Source organism: Giraffa tippelskirchi, chromosome 7 (genome assembly GCF_054371585.1).
Source record: "Giraffa tippelskirchi isolate mGirTip1 chromosome 7, T2T-mGirTip1v1.2.pri, whole genome shotgun sequence".
NCBI classification, from domain to species: domain Eukaryota; kingdom Metazoa; phylum Chordata; class Mammalia; order Artiodactyla; family Giraffidae; genus Giraffa; species Giraffa tippelskirchi.
The window spans coordinates 18,950,583-18,966,218 of NC_137281.1; the positions used below are offsets into that span (position 1 = coordinate 18,950,583).

At 48.2% G+C, this 15,636-nt stretch overlaps 1 protein-coding gene across 9 annotated transcripts in view; it reads left to right on the forward strand.

Annotated features, from left to right (window-relative positions):
• Positions 1 to 15,636, forward strand: part of ANKRD27 (ankyrin repeat domain 27) — an 85,524-nt gene that overhangs the window by 44,889 nt on the left and 24,999 nt on the right. For all 9 annotated transcript variants that reach the window (XM_081510446.1, XM_081510448.1, XM_081510447.1 and 6 more), the window contains 11 exons: positions 1,808 to 1,918; positions 3,824 to 3,980; positions 4,692 to 4,846; positions 5,330 to 5,389; positions 6,795 to 6,848; positions 6,949 to 7,014; positions 7,102 to 7,178; positions 7,987 to 8,108; positions 9,178 to 9,256; positions 9,901 to 10,030; positions 14,437 to 14,529. In XM_081510446.1, the coding sequence (XP_081366572.1) occupies positions 1,808 to 1,918; positions 3,824 to 3,980; positions 4,692 to 4,846; positions 5,330 to 5,389; positions 6,795 to 6,848; positions 6,949 to 7,014; positions 7,102 to 7,178; positions 7,987 to 8,108; positions 9,178 to 9,256; positions 9,901 to 10,030; positions 14,437 to 14,529 (1,104 nt within the window). The remainder of the gene's footprint in view (positions 1 to 1,807; positions 1,919 to 3,823; positions 3,981 to 4,691; positions 4,847 to 5,329; positions 5,390 to 6,794; positions 6,849 to 6,948; positions 7,015 to 7,101; positions 7,179 to 7,986; positions 8,109 to 9,177; positions 9,257 to 9,900; positions 10,031 to 14,436; positions 14,530 to 15,636) is intronic.

Here is a 15,636-nt window from a genome sequence, read left to right on the forward strand (position 1 = left end):
TCTTTGTTGCTGGGTATGCCTTTTAAGTCATTCTTTTTTCTCCTAATGTTGTTGAGGTAAACTTTTAGAGCAGTTAAACGGTACCTACTTAGTCTGTAAAATTGATCCATATTGACACATCTATAGGCTTGTGAAGCCATCACCGCAGTCTTAAGTGTCTTATTATTGTGTTTTTAATTTTAAACGATTCAGTGCATAATTATCATTACTTTTTCAGCTGCACCGGGTTTTTGTTGCAGTAATACGCTTTCCCTAGGTGCAGTTCACGGGCGGGGCAGGGGCTCTAGAGCATGCAGGCTCATTAGTTGTGGCACGAGGGCTTAGTTGCCCCATGGCACGTGGGATCTGAGTTCCCTGGCCAGGGATTGAACCCACGTCTCCTGCATAGGTAAGTGAGATTCTTAACCATTAGACTACCAGAGAAGTCCCTTAAGTTTCTTTTTAGCTATATCCCCTTCTTTTCTCATTTTCCTTCTTTCCTTGAAATTCATGTATCCAGGTCATTTATCCTGTAGCCTTTCCTACCTTCTGGCTTTTTTGCCAGTTGCAGTCCTGTGTTGGTGTTCACCAAAGTCCTCTGGTCTCTGTGTTTCCTGAACTTGGTAGCTAAGTCTAGCTCTGGGTCTGATTCAGTCTTGATTTTTTGCAGAGGGGCAAGGCCACTTCATACACAGTGGTTATCTTTCATCAATGAGGGCCTCCCTTTCCTGCTATGAGGACTTGGTGTGTCCCTGTCCCTCGTGAGGAGAGAGGCCGTGCTGCTCTTTCTGACCTACCTAGGGAAGCTCCTGATGACAGCTGCTCTCAAAGGCCCCAGAGTTCCATGGTGTCTTTGCAGAGGGAACTCCAGCAGAGCCTCCAGGAGGCTTCAGGACAGGGCAGTGATGGGTGTGGGTGGTAGGAGTTTAAGGCATGACTCTGCCACTCTCTGTGTACCCCCGGACAAGTTGTTGAACTCCCTTGAGCCTTAGTTTCCTTGTCTGTACAATGGGGACAGTGCAGAAGCCCCTTGCCTTGTTCCAGCTGCTTCAGGAGCTGGGGCCCTGGTCAGGGGCCCATGTGGTCGACCACCTTGGCTGTCTTCTTCCAGGTGCACTTGAGAGCCTCCTCTTAAATGTGAGTCCCCGGGCCAAGCACAGATCCATGTGGATGCCAGGGCACCTTCCTTTGCTGTGCTAAGCAGAGAGGCTGGTGTCAGGTCGATATGGTGGCCATGGTGGGACCAAAATTCACATTGCAGGTTGAACCTGCTCCAAAGATAGAGTCTAGCACCCAAAATATCCCTGGTGGAGGTGGTAGCCTGAGCTAGGAAACTATTTCTGTGGCTGGTACAACCAACTGTGATCACAATTGGGCTTAAAAAAGCATAGAAAAAAGATGGGAAGGAAACTGTCTTCAATGTGCCATGTTTATCATGCAGGTGGTGGGATTACGTGTCATCTTTTAGTTTCACTTTTCTGAACCCTTCAAACCTTTCTTCACCTGGAATCATGTCTGAACCTGCTGAGGACAAAGCGGGCACCTGGGCTAGCTGTGCGGAGGGGGCCAGCGGGGTGGGACTGAGGCCCACCCACCCCCGAGATCCTGGATGGATGAGACGTGTCCCACTCCCTCGCCAGGGTGGGGGCCTTGGCTTCCATCACAGCAACAAGAGATTAGCTGCTGCTGCTTTGACTGGTAACCCCAGGAGTTGTCTGCCTGCAGGTCCCCACTGCAATTCCAGCTGGAGCATCTTTGGATACATCCTGTTCCGCTGAAGTTGTAAACAACACATCTGTTTAGTATTCACCTTAATTTTTTTTTCCAGGTGTTAGTACCCTGCAAAGGAAGCCTGTCAACCAGAATTCAGTCTACTTGTCAGTTTGAGTCCTATATTTTGATTCCAGTGGAAGAACACTTTCAGACCTTAGATGGAAAGGTATTCTTTCATTTCCTATGGGTCACCCAGGACCACTCACTCAGTGTCTGTGAGTTGGGGAGGGGAGGGAATCCTGCTCACCCTTTCTTGTCTGTGTTACCTGATGGCTTTGACACCACAATAGCCCTGCTGCCTTTGAGCGAAGAGGAGCTGGCTGTGGAGAGCAGGGTCCTGGCTGTGCCCTGGAGTTGAGGGTGGAGCTGGTCACATCTCCCTTAGCCCAGGGAATCGGGGAGTTGCTGGGACACCTCCTCAGAGAGGCCCTGTCAGAGCAAGCTGTTTATCCCTGTGCTCTTGGGATCAGAGATGAGTTTCTAATTTTTTAAGAAACCTGTAGGATGAGATGGTCAGATGGCATCACCAACTCAATGGACATGAGTTTGAGCAAACTCCAGGAGATAGTGAAGGACCGGGAAGCCTGGCGTGCTGCAGTTGATGGGGTTGCAGAGTCGGACACTACTTAGTGACTGAACAACAACAACATAGGAAGTTTTAACCTATAGAAAGTTCCAGTAATGTACAGAGAACATTCACATAGCTTTCTCTCCAGACTGGTCAGCTGTTTGCATTTTGGCCACATCTGTTTCATCTCCCCGCCTCCATCTATCTATCTTTCTATCTGTTAACACACACACATAATGTTACTTTTTTCTGAACCTTTTTCAGAAAGAGTGAGAGTAAGTTGCAGACACCATGTCCTTTGGCTTCAAAACAATGTGTATCTCTTATGTAATACAGCACAGTGATCATAGTCAAAAAATTTCACGTTGGCAGAATATTCTTCTCCAACATACTGTCCTTAAATAAACTGTGCTAATTGTAATACCCTTTTAGAGAAAAAAGATCTCTTTTTTTAAGATCCAGGATCGTGTCTGGGATCATGCAACATATTCAGTTTTTGTCTTTTTAGTTTCTTTCTTTTGGAACAGTTCTCGGTCTGTGTCTTTAATGACATTGACATTTTTGTCTTCCTTTGTAAATTCTCCCTCAGTGTGGGTTTCTTTGATGTTTGCCTTGGTTTGGTCACAGTTAAGCGTTTTCAGTCGGAATGCCTACTGAAGGGTGTTTTATCTCAGTACTTTGTGTCAGGAGGCATGTGACATCTGTCTGTCTCGTGGTTGATGTTAACTTTGGGGTAGGCATTTTCTTGTTTTTTCTTTTATAAGTGGAAGCAGATAGTTTCTGAGAGGGGTGAGTTCCGTCCTTGGTCAGGAATGGCTGTGGTCCCCGGCCTACCCACAGTCAGCAGTGGGGGCCCTCACTGGTTTAGCCAGAGCTTGTGGGTGCTTGAGGTGGGGTGGGACGGGAGGTGGGTACAGTGGGCCAGCCTGGGAGAGGGGCGTCTGCAGTCCTGTGGCCCCTGAACAGGCTGCTGTTTTCCTGCAAGGTTCTGCTCACCACAGCTGAGCATCAGTTTACTTATTCACTTCCCAGTACCCAAATCTACCAGGAGAACAGAGACACCAGGCTCATTGCAGCTGGTCTTCCCCGGGCACCCCAGGCACGGCCAGAGTGATGAGCCGTGGAGGGGTGCAGCAAGCATCTTCTGACCCCTCTGGGTTACAGCATCGGGGTCATTCTGATCTCTTAGTCAGAGAGGAGAACCTTCTTTTTCCTTTTCCAGAGAGTACAGGTTTTCTTCTTCTCTAAGGAACAGCTTAATGCTTTTCTGTTGTGACATATGAAATTGGTCAGGGTATCATGTAGCCACCGTAACAGGGTGAACAAGGAGGAAAGAAAACATTTTAGTACCAAAAAGCAAGATCAAAGTGTTGGTGCCCTCCTGAAAACCACACTGGGGAAGAGGCAGGTGGGCGGGTGGGGTGAAGCGCCTGATGGTGGCCAGGCTGAGAGGGGTCGGTGGTCACAGCGGCTGCTGGTGCAGTGACCTGTCTCTTGTTCTAGGATGTCTTTATCCAAGGAAACAGGATTAAACTAGGAGCTGGTTTCGCCTGTCTTCTCTCAGTGCCCATTCTTTTTGAAGAAACTTTCTACAATGAGAAAGAAGAAAGTTTCAGCATACTGTGCATAGCCCATCCTTTGGAAAAGAGAGAGAGTTCAGGTATTCTGGGAGAACACCCCTTTCTCCTGACTGGGAGAAACCTGCTTGTTGAACTTCCTCCTGACACAGCGGTTACGAACATCTCATAAAACATTCAGGAGCCGACTAGAAACCTGCATAACTGCTTACAGTAATTCCCCCTGGAGCATAAATCGGAAAGTCATCTTGAGCCAGTGTGACGTGGGTGAGGCCACATCACGTGCGGCTACACGTGACCTCAGTGGGAATGTCACCCCCTGGAGCTGTGCAAAACGGCAGCCCTGGCTTTGTCTCTGGGCCTTAGCTTTGGGACTGTCTTTTATGGCATAATTAGTCACGGACCCCCATTGCGATGCTTCTCTGAGATCTCATTGTTTTCAACAGATAATAATTCTTCAGTGCTCCAGGAAAATTGAGATAATGATGTACCAAATGCTGTCCAGGTCGTATTGTCAGGAATCAGGGCTTTGTCACCAGAGCCTCCCAGGCCATGCCTGTGATCCCGGAGAGTTCAGGTTTTGTCCCAGGAAAGGGCTTCAAGAGGATCAGGCTCCCTGGACCCCCACCTGGGCCACTGTTGGGTGATATCTTGAAATAAGCTTATCCCTCTCCTCCTGTGGGAGATGGTGGCCCAGATCCTGGTGGAGCAGGGCAAAGGATTGTGGGACTTCTTTTCTTCAGGAAACAGCAATGGCTTCAGCCAGGCTGACCCTCTTGTCTCTTTTTATTCAGAAGAGCCTTCGACATCTTCAGATTCTTTTTCCCTGAAAACCATCGAAGATGTGAGAGAGTTTTTGGGAAGACACGCGGAGAGATTTGACAGGAACATCGCCTCTTTCCAGCGAACGTTCAGAGAGTGTGAAAGAAAGAGCCTCCGTCATCACATAGTCAGTAGCTGAGTCCTGCTTTGCTAGGCGTGTCCTGGCGCAGAGCACCAGGATCTCTCTGCCACTTTGCTGCCACCTCTGTTGGCAATGTTTACATATCGGAAGCGAACATTTAAATGTCCAACAAAATGTTGGATTCTGTTTAAATGTTTCTTGTTATCTAAAAAAGTAATAAGCACTGTAGAAAACCTAAAAAATCACAGAGAAGTATAACGATGAATATTGTTATCATGTGTGTTAACCCTAAGGGGAATTTTTTTTCCTACTCTTAATGCATAGACACCCAAAAAAAGTTGGAAAAAAAAAATCACATACTTAATTTGAAAAAAAAAATCAGATACTTAATTTGATAAGCTTGCATTAGGACTTAGAGCTTTTCACCCAGGAAATCCATTTGGTGAGATATTCTCTTGGCTCCATCCTGGGTTTGGTGTCATGGCCTCAGATTCCAAGGGTGGCCTCTCTCTGCTCTGTGTTCCGCAGGACTCCGTGAATGCTCTCTACACCAAATGCCTCCAGCAGCTGCTGAGGGACTCCCACCTGGTAAGCAGTGTGGCCTTCGAAAGAGAGACTTGACAAATACCATAGGATGTCACTTATACATGGAATCTGAAATATGATACGAATGAACTTATCTATGAAACAGAAACAGACTCACAGACACAGAGAACAGACTTGTGGTTGCCAGGGAGGAGAGGGTTGGGGGAGGGGTGGGGGGGGAGATGAGATGGAGGGGGAGGTTGGGGAGGGGATGGAGGGGGAGGTTGGGAAGGGGATGGAGGGGGAGGTTGGGGAGGAGATGGGGGGAGGTTGGGAGGGGATGGAGGGGGAGGTTGGGGAGGAGATGGAGGGGGAGATTTGGGGAGGAGATGGAGGAGGTTAGGGAGGAGATGACATGGAGGGGGAGGTTGGAGAGGAGATGGAGGGGGAGCTTGGGGAGGAGATGGAGGGGGAGGTTGGGGAGAAGATGAGATGGAGGGGGAGGTTGGGAGAGGGATGGAGGGGGAGATTGGGGAGGAGATGGAGGGGGAGGTTTGGGGAGGGATGGAGGGGGAGGTTGGGGAGGAGATGGGGGGAGGTTGGGAGGGGATGGAGGGGGAGGTTGGGGAGGAGATGGAGGGGGAGATTTGGGGAGGAGATGGAGGAGGTTAGGGAGGAGATGAGATGGAGGGGGAGGTTGGGAGAGGGATGGAGGGGGAGATTGGGGAGGAGATGGAGGGGGAGGTTTGGGGAGGGATGGAGGGGGAGGTTGGGAGAGGGATGGAGGGGGAGCTTGGGGAGGAGATGGAGGGGGAGGTTTGGGGAGGGATGGAGGGGGAGGTTGGGAGAGGGATGGAGGGAGAGGTTGGGGTTAGCAGTTGTAAGCTACTACATATAGAAAGGATAAACAACAAAGTCCTACAGTATAGCACAAAGAACTACATTCCATATCCTATGACAGGGATTTCCCTGGTGGTCCAGTGGCTAAGACTCTGTGCTCCCAATGTAGGGGGCCTGGGTTTGATCCCTGATCAGGGAACTAGATCCCAATGCTGCAACTAAGAGTTTGCGTGCCACAGTTAAAGATCCCGTGTGCCTCAACTAAGACCCTGTACAGCCAAATAAATAAATACGTATTTTTAAAAGAATCCTTTGATGAACCACAATGAAAAAAAAATACCTTGGAAAAGAATGGGTATATAGTGGAAAAGAATATAGAAAAGAAAAAGAATATAGAAAAAGAAAATCTTTTCATAATGGAAAAGAAAATAGGAAAAAGAATGTGTATATGTATATATGTATGTATGTATATGTATAACTGATTCACTTTACTGTCCAGCAGAAATTAACACAATCCTGTAAATCAACTATACTTCAATTAAAAAAACAAAACCAAAAACAAAACAGAGACTTGTGGCTTGGCCCAGGCCAGTCCACGCTCTGTAACTGTCCTCTCCTTGTCCTCCAGAAAGTGCTCGCCAAGCAGGAGGCCCAGATGAACCTGATGAAGCAGGCGGTAGAGGTAAGGGGCCCGGGAAGTGAAGGGAGAGGCGGTCCAGTGGTGGGGCCTCCTTTGCTGCCTCCTTTCCCACACACACATCTTGAACCTGTTGACTTCACAGATGTATGTCCAGCATGATATTTACGACCTGATCTTCAAGTATGTGGGGACCATGGAGGCAGCAGAGGTAGGTTCTCCATCATCACCATGCAGGATGGAAGCCCTGTTCCAAGCCTTTTCAGACGTTTGAAGCTTCATTAAAATCTCTCGTTAGGATGCTGCCTTTAACAAAATCACGAGGAGCCTTCAAGATCTTCAGCAGAAGGATATCGGTGTGAAACCTGAGTTCAGGTGAGGGTTTATACTGCAGTGTCGGCGTTCTCGGGGGCTGGGCTACTGTGTCCCCTGGAAGCGGGACCCTCAGTAGCAGTGTCATCTCTAGTTGACGTGGTTCAGACTGTGGAGCAGGGCAGTTATTTGTGACCAAAGATAAAGGCGTAAAGTTGGCAGATGAGTGTTTCAGAGCTGGCACATTCCTGTACCCAACTGCCAGCGTGTTGGTGGGTGGGAGCCAGAGGAGGTGGGGTCGTGCACAGCTGGTCTCGGGGTGGGCATGCAGCTCACCCAAGTGGGCCTTGCACACTGACCTCTCTCGTCACCTGCTAGTCTGAGGGCCCCCTGCCTTAGGGGCACCTCCTTTTGGTTTTTTGCCTACAGCTTGAGGCTTGGAGAATCCCAGTTCCCCGATCAGGGATCGTACCCTCACCTCACCCTGCAGTGGAAGCATGGAGTCCCATGCCCTGGACTGCCAGAAAATTCTCTGGAGCACCTCCTTTTGAGTTGTTTCATCAGGATACAAAAATGTCTAACCTCTTTGTCTAAATTTTTTTCCCCCATTGGCCTATTTCACTCTGGAGCTAAGGATTGTTGATTTTTTTTTCCCCTAATTTTTTGGTGCAGCTACATCACCTGGCAGCCTGCTCAAGACCTTGAAAGCTACTGGGTTTTGCCGCTGACTCAGATTACTTCTGAGTGTCTATTTCTGTTTGCCATTACTTATGGTTTGCCGTGAGAAATGTAAATCTGAGGTTTGTGATTACCAAGAAGGAGGGCCCTCACACCGTGGTCTTACATAGTCACTTCCCAAATCACTTTGCAGCTTCAACATACCTCGAGCGAAGAGGGAGCTGGCTCAGCTGAACAGGTGCACATCCCCACAGCAGAAGCTGGCTTGTTTGCGGAAGGTGGTCCAGCTGATCACCCAGTCTCCCAGCCAGAGAGGTGTGTGCTCAGGGAAGGTGCTGGCAGGGTGGTGGCTGCAAAAGTCCAGATGCAAATATCTGTTGAGGAGCAGTGCCATCTTAAAGGGCCATAGAGATAGGCTGATGTGTAGTAGAGTATTCCTGTGTGAGCACCCCGGAGCCTGTTCTGCAGAGTGGGTGCCTAGTAATGGGGGTAGGGGGTAGGGGGGTAGGTTAGGCATCTTTGGGTAAGAAATGCTGATGGAGAAACAGTGGCCTCAAAAACAAGCCACGCTGGTGATGAGTACAGGGGAGTTCAACTGTTAGGTTGTTCTAATTTTGTATATGTTTAAAACTTTCCATTATTAAAAGTAAAAACAAAGTAAGCTAAGGAAAAAGTAACAAGAAGCCAGATCTGTGTGGGCCATTAGGGGATGCTCTTCAAAGTGTATTAACTAAAATGAACCGGAATGTGTACAGTGTACTTCCAGGAGCGCTGCACAGAGGGGGTGGCTCTATACCCTTATATACAGTGGGGAGATCATAGCCTTTCTTGGAACGATACGTGGGAAGCAACAGAAATGGCTTCTGGGGAAGAAGTCTGGGTGGCATGGATGAGAGAGCCATGCGTGGTCTGCTCTTTTGCACTGTTTGGAATTTTAAATGTGTGACTGGATTACTTAAACAAAATTTCAATGAGAAATTGCCCATCAGCCCTGGACTCTGCAGTGTATAAAATGGAAATGATCTCAGGAGGAAAGAGGCTTCTGGTAGTGATCCTGGCACACCTTCAAGTCATATCCACCATCACCGACTTCCCTGGGCTCTTTCCCTGTCCTGGGATTGGGGGGGATGGGTAGCAAGGGGTGGTCTGCTTGGAGCTTGCTGTGTTCTGCACACATTCTCAGGATGCAAGGCATTCATTTCCTCCTGGAGTCTGACATCTATTCAGGACACTAGAAAGGAAATGGTGCGATTGAATTTCTCCCCGATGTGTCATCTTCCTGGATTGTGGTTTTGTGGGTGGTGGATGGTGGTGGGGAGTTGATAACGCCTGTCAGTCCATTTGTGTCCCAGGATGGCCCTGAATGTGTGTTTCCCGCTTGCAGTTAACTTGGAGACCATGTGTGCTGATGATCTGCTGTCAGTCCTGTTGTATTTGCTTGTGAAAACAGAGATCCCTAATTGGTAATATTTTTTTGTTGTTGTTAAAATAACTCTTTTCAAAATGGCAGCACTGCACTGGGGTGGTTTTAGTGTCTCTCCACGAAGCTGAGTGCCCTGTATGAGCCAGGTACCTGCCCTGCAAGGGGTGTCTGTCATTCCACCTGCAGGTGGGGAAACTGAGGCCCAGAGATCTTATGTTTCTCTCTGGAACATGTGGCCTAGTGAGCTCCAGTTCTGTCTGGCTCCAAAGCCCGTCCTTTTCTCACAGAAACCCAAGTTCACCATAGAAAAAATCAGCTTCCTAAAAATTAGCTCATTGCAGGAAAGTAACAAGTGGCTTTACTTCTTTTGCCCCTTTTTTTTTTTTTAATATTTATTTATTTGGCTGTACTAGGTCTTAGTTGTGGCGTGTGGGATCTAGGTTAGTTCCCTGACCAGCGATGGAACCCTGGCTACCTGCATTGGGAGCGAAGGGTCTTAGTCACTGGACCGCCAGGGACATCCCAATTTTTTCCCTGATTGCACTCCAACTAAATAAAGATCCCAGGGGAAGTGGCCTTAGCTCCCCAGAGCTGACCGACTTCGTGACCAAGCCAATAGCATCATTTCTACCGAAGTGTTAATGGGGGTATATAGCAATTAAACTGTTTTCTTCCTTTTATTAGGATGGCAAACTTGAGTTACATCAAAAACTTCAGATTTAGCAGCTCAGCCAAAGATGAACTGGGATACTGCCTGACCTCAATCGAGGCTGCAATCGAATATATTCGGCAGGGAAGCCTCTCTGTTAAGCCAGTAAGAGCTCCCTCCTGTCCTGCCCTTTCTCTGTGGGTGCCACGGTGTGTGTGGTGGGGTTCTCAGGGTGGTGTGGAGGAGGAGGATCAGAGTTGCTCTCCCAAGAGAATGGGGCCTCAGCCATTTAAAAACTGCCTGGCAGACTGAACACAAAGCAGCCAGTAGGTTGTGAAAGTTGGCAGGTTATCCTTGGCTCTCACTTCATTGATCTCCTGCCTCATTAATCCTGGTCATCCTCGAATGCACGCAGGCAGTAGGGGACACCAGAAGTGGTGAATTGGGGTACCCTGGTCATGCTGGGCAAGAAATGAGATTAGTAACGTCTGCAGTTTTAAGGACTCAGCGGCCCTATTGTAATTTCCTTGGTTGGTTGGTGAACTTAGAGTGGCAGAGGCGATTATATTCCCATGAGAACTGTGAGAGGTTTAAACCAAGATTGCACGGCTGATTTATTTCACTATATACCAACCACCAAAACTGACTGTACTCACAGAAATTGCAGAGTTGAAATCAATCGGATGAAGAGATTTCTGTATTAAAAACCCAGAGCCCCAAGGATTGAACATTCACACCCTATCTTAATTTTTCCCAATGTTGGAAGCTCCCCAAAGTAATGACAAGTTGAAACATCTGAAAAAGAACATAGGGCTGTCCAGATGGGGACACTCGGGTACAAGCAGTTCCCTGAATTCATTCATTGTTAACATGTTTATGTATTTTCCAGTCTTTTTCCTTGCCATGTATATCTTACGTAATTGAAATGATATTGTAGATAACATTGCATACTGTTTTTTTCTCCAGAAAGGATAGTTTTCTTCTTTTTCTGATTAGAAGACTAATATTTGTTAATAAATAATATTTGATACATAAAAAGTTGCAGTGAAGACAGCAAAAGCCTCCCATAAGCACACTAGCTGCAAATGACTTTTATTAACATTTTGGTAGATGTCTTTTTCTGTGCTTACACAATTATATTTTTAACCAAAATTTGAGTTTCTGCTGCACTTGTTGGCACAGAGCCCGACAGAATCCTGGTGCTAAAGAATTAAGTTCTGCTCTTGTCTGGGTTTGATTTGATCACCCATACACATACACAGGAGCTTTCCAGGTGGCTCAGTGGTAAAGAATCCTCCTGCTATTGTAGGAGACACAGGTTCGATTCCTAGGCAGGAATATCCCCTGGAGGAGAAAATGATAACCCACTCCAGTATTCTTGCCTGGGAAATCCCATGGACAGAGGAGTCTGGTGGGCTCCAGTTCACAGGGTCTCAAAGAGTTGGACACGATTGAGCATGCATGCATGAGTATAAGCCACACACGCAGGTAAAATTAGAGGCTTTTCAAGAGTTGGACATAACTGAAGCGACTTAGCGTGCATGCATCTCATTTCAGATGTGTCTTGTGCGACTCTCAAGAAAAATTGCTTCTAATTCGGGGGAAACCATTAACATTCAGAATGCACATGTGGTGTACTTGGGCTCCTCTGCACACACATGTGTCTGCAGAGTCAGAAATGCCACTCACTTCTAGAGCTGGGCAGTAAGATGTCTTAGGTTGAATTCTGTGAGGTTCCAGGAACGCATGTTGTTCCCATGGTGCCTGCCTGGGGAGGTTTTCCATCACAGCCCTGCTCTTCTGGTCAGGGCTGATTGCTCTGCTCTCCTGGACCCACTGCCCTGCAGAGACCTCGCCTCGTGCTCCTTGATGGGGCCTTGTCACCTGGAGGGGGGCACCCACCTCTTGAAGGTGCTCCTGTCCCCTTGCTGCCCCTCTCCTGTCCCACAGCCATCCTGCTTTCTTGCTTTCCACGGAGTGTAGGCAGGATGGCCAGCCCTGGAAGGCCTTTGGCCAGAAAATAAAGAGGTGGTTGACCAGGCACCATCACTCAGCTTCTCACACCTGCTTTGCCTTCAGAAAATGTTCCAAGTGGGATCAGGGGAGTATGCGAGGGGGGACCTCTCGTGCTGGTGTATATTGGAGTCTAGCCCTTGGGCAAGTCTGTCTCTCTGAGCCTCTGTCCATTCTCCTGCCTACGCTGGGGAGCATGTTGTATATTTCTCCCCTGCAGAGTGGTTGTGAGGATCAAATGAGATTTTTTTTTTTAATATTTGTTTATTTAGTTTGGTTGGGCTGGATCTTAGTTGTGGCACGCCACATCGTCAGTCTTCATTGCTCTGAGTCTTAGCCTCTGGACCAGCAGGGAGGTCCTTAAACGGGATGTTTGAAAGTGCCTTTTCAACGTGTGAAGTGATAATTGATGGACTTCCTTGCTCTTGCAACACTCCTCATCTAGATGTCCCCGTTTCCTGATTCTCTGGTGTATTCTGTGTGGATCACCCCAAGACTGGCTGTTAACTTTGGTGGGCAAGGTGGTCACACAGCCCAGTGTGCCCCTCTTGTCTGGGCTGTCAGACCAGCTGGTCCTGCCTTCCTGGGTGAAGGCTGGTCAATCCCCCAGACTTGGGACAAGGTTGCATGATCCTCATGGCCAGCCATGGAGCCCGACCCTTGGGTCTTGAGGGGGTCAGACCTGAGAGCTGCCTGCCTTTACCTATATGGACAAAGCAGGTGTCGCAGCTTCCTTGTCGTGTGTGATGTCAGCATTGGGATTTCATCTGCGGCATTGCCTCTGCCTCAGTGCAGTTCCATCTAGAAGTATGCGGGCCACGGCTGCTTGGTGCTGGTATTTCCTGGGGAAAGAGCCCAAGTGTATCTCTAAACAGCAGGTGAGGTTTCTGAAAAGCGTTAAGTGTTTCTAAATTGAATAATGCTTTCCTATTGACTATATACATTAATGTAGTTTCACGGAAATTTTCTCCCCAAGACATAATCCTAGTTGAGAAGACTATAAACATTCTTTAAGTATGTTCATTAGCAAAGGCTTGAACTTTTGGAAAATAACCATTACTGGGATGACTTTTACCTTTGTGGACAGAAAAAAATGGGGCAGAACCTGAATAGTATCTCCACCCTTCTCTGCTCCAGCTTTGCAGGCTTCGGCTCACTCCTGCTTTACTGGGCTTCCAATAAATAGGGTTTACCCTTTTCCCATATTGGTCTTAGCTGATATGCTATCTCTTCTGGTCATTCTTCCCTGAAGATTCAGTCTTAGAAGATCTGTCTGTTTTCATCACTGCCCTGTAAATAGTCACCCCAAGTGGAGGAAAGAGCCCCAGATTTACCCGAACAATAAGATCTTTGATGTTTTTCTGACCCTAAGCTGCTCAGCTGTAAATCACTGAATAAAACAGTCGATAGAGCTTTATGCAGCAGATACCAACAGGAGCAAAGGTGGTTGTAATACTGAGGGGTTGTTGTTTGCCAACATAACCCTGGGAGGGCAGCTGGTGTGAGGGGCCCTGATTGGCGGTGGACCCCAGAAGTGTTGGCAGCTTTATTTTTAACTGGACTGCCTATGTCAGAACTTAGGGGGCCACAGAGAGCTGATCCCTTCATTTTGTCAGGGTTTGGTGAGTTCTTCTGGCAGCAGCTGGCTGGGAACAACTCTGTCCACCTTCCGCCAGCATTCTTTCCAAGGAAGTTAATTTGTCATCAGAAAATGTAGTCACGGGTGCTTAAGTGAACATTGAGTGTCTCCCTAGAAATGATTTCATAAAGTAAGAATACTTATTTGGATTTTTATATTGAGGTAAAAATAATGTTCACAATGAAGTTTAATCATTGTGGTGGACCCAGTAGTTTATTGGACTTTGGGCCAAGTGGCCGTGTTGTCTGATATTTTAATATGTATGTTCAAGAAGCACACCCCTTCTCTCTGTTGCTAGGAAGCGTAGACCAGCCTGTCAAATGGTTCTCCTCTCTGTGTGTACTCAGTCACTCGGTTGTGTCTGATTTTTTGCGACCTCATGGACTGTAACCTGCCTAACCTGCCAGATTCCTCTGTCCATGGGATTCTCCAGGCAAGAATACTAGAGTGGGTTGCCATTTCATCCTCCAGGTCTCCTGTCTGTGGGCCCAGATAAAACGCAGGGGACAGAGCTCTGCGGGCATTAGGACAGATATTGTGAGAGGCGGGGGAGGCCAGGACAACCTAGGTTGCCTTGGGGATGATAGTGCTGTGTGCATGCCACATTCCACACTTAGAGGTGCTACATTCTACACACACAAACACACACACGCTCATTCACACACAGCCAGAACACTGCCCACCTCCCACATTCCTGCTGGGAATTTGTTGTCAGAGCCCCGCTTCCTGGAGAAGCAGATGAGGAGCCCCTCTCCCAGCCTGGTGAGGGTCTGCTGTGCAGCTCAGTGGGGGTGGGGAGAGGCATTGCCGGGCCTGTTCTGTGGGAGATGGCACTGATCGTCTCAGGTCCTCTGTTTTCAAGGACCTGCGCTGCAGCTCATGACGTGTGATAACATGGCTTTATCGGCTTTCCCTGCAGGAGTCGGAGGGATTTGGTGACAGACTGTTCCTTAAGCAGAGAATGAGCTTACTGTCTCAGCTGACCTCAACGCCCATCGACTGCCTGTTTCAGGTAAGATGCAGGAGGTCCTGGGGGTGCAGATGTGTGAGGAGTGCTCCGTCTTTTATTTTTTAACATATATTTATTTTTGTTTATTTGGCTGCTGCTGGGTCTTAGTTTCAGCATGTGGGATCTAGTTCCCCAACCAGGGATCAGACCCGGGCCCCCTGCATTGGGAGTCTTAGCCACAGGACCACCAGGGAAGTCCCAGGAGCTCTCCATCTTTCCTCGCCTCTTGAGCATCCATAGAATCCATCAAGGTGGTTTGCATAGTTCAAGATGGAAGTCCATTTTGTGCTGAGGAAGCAGTAGGGATGCTGGGGTCTGATGGGATTAGCTTGCTGCTCGTCTCCTCTGATGTGAGCTGTGATGTAGCCCCGCTGGACTGGGCCCCTGTGAGTGGAACCTTCATCCCGGCTGTCCTCTCTCCATTCAGCAAAATATGGCTTGTTCTTCACCGTCTGCTCTGTGGCACCTCACTGGCAGCTCTGCCAGAATCAGTGCCTCTCCTCGGCTCTAGGAGCCCGCATTACAGACACCCATGTGAGCGCACTGGGCTGGGAGCACAGCACCTGGTGGTGGTTTGATCCCCAGGCGGTGCAGGAGGCTCCTTCCTCGGATTTGATCTACCGAGGGGAGGCTGGCAAGGTGCCCTGGAAGGCAGTCATCAGGAGGCCACTGACCGGAGTGAATTCCGTGAGCTCGGTGCCCCAGGAAGTCTCACTCCCTATAGGAAACATATCCGGGAGTCACAAGGGTGAGCCCTGCAATTAGCAAGGGTCTCCTGCTAATTGCAGCTGCTCTGCAAACCAAGGCTCTATTAGATTATAAGACAATCATAATCTAAAAGAAGGGTCAGAATCTATGCCGACATTCAGGGTGGATTGTCCCCCCCGATACCTGTTGCTCTAGAACTTTTGTCAGACTGTTGTTATTTTAGTTATGGAAAAATCCTAACGTTTACAAAAACAAAAGAGTAGTATGATGAACAAACCTCCATGTGGCCATCTGCCTAATCTTGTTTCATTTCTATCCCCCAGCCCCACTTTCCCCATCCACCCAAATTATTTTGAAACAAGTCCCAGAGAACAAATCATTTCATCCATCCACACATAGATG